We start from the raw sequence: 7,016 nt of genomic DNA on the forward strand, positions 1-7,016 counted from the left end.
GCCAGGATGGTCTCGATCTCCTGACCTCGTGATCCACCCGTCTCGGCCTCCCAAAGTGCTGGGATTACAGGCTTGAGCCACCGCGCCCAGCCAGGTGATGAAATAATTATACAACCAGCCTCTGTGGTACAACCAGCCCCCGTGACACGAGTTTACCTGTATAACAAACCTGCACATGTTTTCTTTTTTTTTTTTTTGAGACGGAGTCTCGCTCTGTCGCCCGGGCTGCAGTGCAGTGGCCGGATCTCAGCTCACTGCAAGCTCCGCCTCCCGGGTTTACGCCATTCTCCTGCCTCAGGCTCCCGAGTAGCTGGGACCACAGGCGCCCGCCACCTCGCCGGTCTAGTTTTGTATTTTTTAGTAGAAACGGGGTTTCACGGTGTTAGCCAGGATGGTCTCGATCTCCTGACCTCATGATCCACCCATCTCGGCCTCCCAAAGTGCTGGGATTACAGGCTTGAGCCACCGCGCCCGGCCTGTTTTCTAAAATTTAAATATCTTTAAAAGTTGTAAGGTTGAGAGGGTAAGAGAAGGAAGAGAGAGGAGTATGACATGTGGCTCAGACCAAGAAAACTGCTATAGCAGGAAACTGGTAAGGGGACAGTGAGGATGAAGGCAGAAAAACCAAAAGGACAGTCCTTATCATGTTTACAATTTTGTGTAGGGCTAGCCTGACTCTAAAAGTAATAGCAATATTTGCCAATATAATAGCTATATATTTAGTTCACTGATATAAAGCATAATGCTTATTTTCGACTGAAGAGTCCACTTATGTGTTTTTGAAACCAGTATAACAGCAATATATAAATTTCCCCCAATAGGAATCTCCTTGTGGTTAAGCTATGGAAATGAAATTGGGAATTTTATGATTTTCCCTCCTCCTCTTCACTTGCATAATGGGCTACTTATATAACTACACACCGCTTACACCTCACACTATGGCACTAAGCTAATTATAAAAGCCTGTTTAAATCTAGCCACCTGTCTTTTGTTTTGCTGCCTACCTGGGCCTTTTCCAAACAGGCAGAAAAATCTCCTATCAGTCTGTTATCACAACCAGAATGCAAGAGATTAGTGACCAGGGAGAGAAGCAGAATCAGTTTACACCCTTTCAGGCAAGAGAATAGCATTACTTCACAAGCAAGAAATCTGGGGCCCCCTGAACTTAATTTAGGAAACCTGTAGTTAATCATCATGTTAAAGTTGGTTTTACATGCGAGACAGTTTTTGTTTCCTCTGTTACTTTTACAATTTGAGTGTCCTTTGTGATTACCAAAATTATTTGCTGAAAGGCATATATGAACATTTAAAATATTAAATCCACAATAAAGTAGGTCTTACAGTTTAGGTATATCTGAATTAAAATACACTCAGTGTCAATTTTTTAAAAGCTTAAAAAAAATTGCTTGTATTTATCCAGAGCACAATTTAGCAATCTAATTCTGCTAATTATGACAACTAATACACTTAATTTCTTTCTTAATTGAGGAATAAAAAGGTTTTTAACTGTAACCCGACAACCCAAATAAAGAATCATATAAATCTCACCACTGGCACACACTCACCTCTCTCCCAAAAGGTCAATTGTTTCTTGAAGGAAAGAACTAAGCCTGAAGCTACAAATTTGGCAAGGAAACCGGGTCAAAGAACAGCTGTGCAAAGTCAGGGAGAACTAGGCAGGTGATCAGGTCAGTATGCAGAGGTTCTGATGACACTCAATTGAACCTGGCTTCTTTTTCATGATTGAATACTTAATGAAAACGAATCTAATTAACACCATAACCCAAAAACAGGCACAAGTGGTCTTTTTAAAGTGTGGTTAACTTTCACTTAACATTATACTAGAGAAACAATATTAGCTGAACCATTTCAGCTGTTTCATGTGATTTACAAGTCATCCCTGTGAGTTACTAAAATGAGTCTACAGACACCTGTTCTCTTTTACAGAGTGATTTTCTCTGTGTGTGTGTGTGTGCGCGCGTGGATATGTGTATGTGTTAGGGGACGGTAGAGTTATTGAAATGAATAGTCCAGCCATGGAGATGATGCTTACAGAATGAAAATGCAGTGTGGGTCTATATATATATATACTGACATAGAAGAAAAGTTATAATGGCATTTTTTTGTACAACAAATATTTAGATTTATTACATATTTATTTCCAAGGTACCTTTGTTATTATGAAAACAGAACTAATACTTGGCCAAAAAAAAAAAAAAAAAACCCAAAAAACAAAAAAACACCACTTCACAATGTCAGGTTTTCCACTTCCATGATAAAGGGAAAAAATATCTATTGCAGACATGGAATCAGTCTCCCTTGGGTAAGTCTAGGGAGGAAAAAAAGGAAACATATGGGATGAATTTGAAAAAGTTTAAAAAGATGCTTTTGACTGCACCAAGACTACTCTAGTAAATTAAGTATATACTAGGATCTATGAGGCTCTGTTGCTTACATCGTGTGTATTTTTGGCATTTTAAAATCTTCATCTTTCTCCTCTTAAAAATACGGATAAAAATTTACCAGGTTTTGGCCGGGCGCAGTGGCTCAAGCCTGTAATCCCAGCACTTTGGGAGGCCGAGACGGGCGGATCACGAGGTCAGGAGATCGAGACCATCCTGGCGAACACGGTGAAACCCCGTCTCTACTAAAAATACAAAAAACTAGCCGGGCGAGGTGGTGGGTGCCTGTAGTCCCAGCTATTCGGGAGACTGAGGCAGGAGAATGGCCTAAACCCGGGAGGCGGAGCTTGCAGTGAGCTGAGATCTGGCCACTGCACTCCAGCCTGGGCGACAGGGCGAGACTCCGTCTCAAAAAAAAAAAAAAAAATTTACCAGGTTTTAATGACAACAAATTAAAATATTGCTTTACTCAGTTTCCTATCTGCCTTTAGCATCAAATGTAGAGCCTTACAGAAATATTATCTTAAAAGTTAAATGTGGTGCATTTAAAAGAGATAATACATAAGTATTACTAAAGAGTCTTCAAAAGAGATAATCTTCAAAAGAGATAATACATAAGTATTACTATTATTTTTCATTAAGCAATTGAACTAAAAGTTTAGGGCCTTTTTAAACCAATGTTTTATAACCTAAAAAAATTATTTCAGTTTCTTTTGATAATCACTGTATTAACAGCAGCTATGTAATTAGAAGGTCATAGTACTTAAAACATCAAAAACCATGGAATGTCTTTAATTTCGTCAGATATTTACTGATTAAGTCATTATTAACTTATCTTTTACAAACAACCTTAAAACGAGATAATAAAACACACCATGCAGTAACATAACATGTTTAGCTGAAGAAAAGTTATCCTTATGGTTCTTTTCTAGTAACTCAAGATGACTAGTCTCCTCATGAAACATAGCAAAAAAAAAAAAAAGTTACAAAATACTACAGCTATTTTCCCCATGATCAAACTTCAACTTTAAATAAAAAATATTGCTAAACATCTTATAAAAATTCAGATTGCAGTCTTTTAAATGACCTCTACAGTAGTAACAATATTCATATATATAATTTAAAATTCTCAAAGCCGGTCCATTGCAAAAACAAAACAAAACAATACAAAACTTGACAGTACAGATCAAGTATACCTAATCCAAAAGTCTGAAATTGCTCAAAAATCTGAAACTTGAGTGCCAATGTGACGGATTAGGGATGTGCAACCATAATAATTTCCTAAGTTTCTTTCTAAACTAAAAAGTGGAAGTTGATTATAGAAAGGAACTTACAGCATTTACAATAAGCTTTTTTTTGGTAGCCATGTTTAGTAATCATTTTGCAGGTTTTAAAAAACTGTCAGTATCAAAAATGGCCTAAAAGTACACTAACAGAATGGAAGGGGAAATTTAAATCTTTGCTTTCAGTAACCCTCTAAGTATTTTGGATCTATAGGATTTATTTAAAGTAAATTTAGTAAAGAATATTTACTATCCCTTATGAAAATATCAATTTGATAAAAATAATATTTTTTCTCAATTTCAATTAAACATTTACTGTGTATTTAGTATATTACACATCAGGCACTGTGCTGGTGTGTAAAATTTCTAAAAATTTTTCTGCTCTAAATTTCCTCAATAAAAGCAGCTAAAGTGTTAAGTCAAAACCTTTCCAAGTAAGTAATGTATCTTTTAAATGTTAGGTATGGACACACACACACACAGTTTCTTCTGGTTAGACTACTTATCACACGAACAGTTGCTATCATCCTTGAAACAAAAAGGCCAACACCATTTGCATTATGGGAATATTGCTCATTTAATTAATCCAAACCACCTGTCTGAGTAGCAGTCGCAATCTGTACTTCAACGTTAAACAGATCCAGCTGAAATACAACCTTCCTAATTCTGATCAGTTTGAGAACTATTTTTTCCACAGTTAAAGGGGTTACTATAAACCCAAAAACTGGCATTGTTTTCCTTTGATTAGGTTACAGTAGCTTAAGTCTCTAAACACTAGAATTCCTCACACAGCTGTTAATTGTGGACCAGGGGACTGGCTCACATCTGCTTCTCACTTATTTCATTAATGGTTCACTTTCAGGTCCTAAAAGGATTGTATCCCCTCCCCAAAAATACTGTGGAACCCATCTATGTCTGCCTTCTACATAGCTGACATGTTCTGGTTTGTCTCTCTCTATACAATGTAAATCTCAGTGAACTCACATCTGTCACAGATCGACCCAATTCGTGGGCAATCTTTTCCCATCGACCTGGAGTCCCTCCTGGGAACTTAACCATACTTCTTGTCAGTTGGCTGAGGTCCTCTTCTGTCCACTCAGGTGCCTGCAAAACATTAAAGAAAATAAAAAAAGATAATTGGGGGAATAAAAAAGATAATTGGGAGATAATTGCTGTGAAGCAAATTATTGGCAATATGCTTTCTGTAAAAAACAATACTAAGTTGTATCTAATAGTTTCAATAAAGATTTGAGCTGCATATTTAACACCGGAATGCAAAGCTCTAGAAGCCTATTTCATTTTCCTACGTATACTAAGAAAGTATAAATATTGCAAAACCTGGTTTTGTAGACATTTTTTAAAAAAGACTATTCGGTTTTGAATTAAAGTGAGAAACCATTCTCAAAGCTTATGAAATGCATCCTTGCTATAAAATGCAGTGCTGCTCAGAAATGCCTCACGTAAAGTTACTATTAAAGGTCTCTCTGTTTTTTCGTTTTAAATACACACTTTAAAAAAAAAAAAAAAAAAAAAAAAAAAACACAAGTATAAATGAAATGTGAACAAGTAAATATACTGGTCTGAAATCAGAACGGCGACAAGACACTTTTTGATCATTCTATGTAATGATGTTCAATTTTAAAATAATATTTTTTCAAGAAGTTTAGCTTTTCAAATGTCACTACATTTTTTTTTTAAACTTCGGAACAGAAATAATATTAGAAACTCTTGTGGCCAAGACTCAAACCATCAAGTCCATGTAAAGCGGTATCTCATTTCATTTTGACCATTTCATTTTGGTCAACTTTTAGCTTTGACCAAACGATTAAACTAAATTTAAAAATACCTTAGAGATTATAAACATGCATATGCAAAAATTCTTACAGCAAACATATTCTCTGCATTTTACTCAGCACTACCAGTGGTCAAATCCCAAAGTGAGCACAGTGAAATAAATCTTTATCAAATGACAAAAAACCATGTTACAATTATTTCACATTACATTTTAGCACTTAACTATTCCCCACTAGAGGCAATAAAGCACTCTGGTATTAAACAATACTCCAGTAGCCAGCAGAGAGATTGAGGAAGCCTACCTTATTTTCCTTTAATTAAAATGAAAGAATGAAAGAAAAAGAAAGAGAGAAAGAAGGAAACCTTTGAGGCAAATACCTTTTCTAATCACCATTTCCGATAATGAACAGGCATACATCAGGCAGTTTGCATTACAGAACCATCAGCACAGAACAACAGTCAGAGGTGAGTGACCCCAGGGACTATCTCCACAGCTACAGCAAAGCTTCTCCCTGACACTAATCCTCCCTGTCATTCTCCCACTGTGCTCTAACCACACTGACATCCGCCTGCCTCACTGCAAGCTTAACGGGGCCCTTCCTGACTTTTTACTGTCTCCCCCAATCAATGGTTCAAGCGTGCTCTTTTCACCATGTCCAAATGGCAGCTTCACTCATAATCAAAGTGCATTGCCCCTGTTAAAGGGCTTTCCGAAAGGCTCTCCCATTTGCATTCATTTGCAAAGCAAACTACTTTTATTCACTTTGTTCTGCTATCAAGAATGTTCCCTGAAGCAGATAAATTGGCATAAATACAACCTGCCACTTAAGAGTCAGTAAATAATAGCCAATAGTAGGGAGGATTTTATCAATCATTCTATTTTGTATCCACTAAGAGCTGAAAGCCTCAAACATATTCATCAGTACAGCGTCTACAATACATGCATAAATTCACTTACATAAAAAGGTAGCCCACATTGGGTCTGGTCGGAATTTCTTTGATATTTAATGAATATCAGAAATCTAATTATTCATATCAGATGACTTAAAAATTTACACAGAGGGTTTTTTCTTTCTTCTTGTCTTTATTTAAGGAAAAAAGTATTATTCTTATTCAGCTACTATTTAGAGAAATATAATTGGATTTTAAAGGAAATCATAGCTTTATTGCTAAAAAGCTTTAATAAGTGGACCAATAGGTTTCAGAAATGGAAAAGACTTAAGTTTAGGCAGAATTTAAATAAGCTTACAGTAAAAGATCATGTCATGAAGAGCGTGAAGTTGATCACTGCATAAAGTTATATACTGATCAAATCATATAGTATGTACAAAATCACACTAAATCAAATTATCTAATTTCTATGTTATTTTAACATTTTTGGAGCAAAAAAAATTGTCTACAATGTCTAAAATATAAATCATTGTTTCATATAGTAAACTAAGTCTTTAAAATAATTTCTGTTTTTAACAGATCGGCTTCCCAAATACTCTCTGCATATATAAACATTGGCATTAAAAACAAATCTGATTTTAATTAG

The 7,016-nt window shown here is 35.8% G+C and overlaps 1 protein-coding gene across 1 annotated transcript in view; it reads right to left on the reverse strand.

Moving 5' to 3' along the window:
* Positions 1 to 7,016, reverse strand: part of LOC108527770 (dnaJ homolog subfamily C member 1-like) — a 57,693-nt gene that overhangs the window by 42,708 nt on the left and 7,969 nt on the right. The window contains exon 2 of the mRNA XM_017869232.1: positions 4,670 to 4,789. Coding sequence (XP_017724721.1) covers positions 4,670 to 4,744 — 75 coding nt within the window. The 5' untranslated portion in view covers positions 4,745 to 4,789. The remainder of the gene's footprint in view (positions 1 to 4,669; positions 4,790 to 7,016) is intronic.

The sequence above is a fragment of the Rhinopithecus bieti genome, unplaced genomic scaffold (assembly GCF_001698545.2).
Source record: "Rhinopithecus bieti isolate Rb0 unplaced genomic scaffold, ASM169854v2 scaffold_3043, whole genome shotgun sequence".
Lineage (NCBI taxonomy): Eukaryota > Metazoa > Chordata > Mammalia > Primates > Cercopithecidae > Rhinopithecus > Rhinopithecus bieti.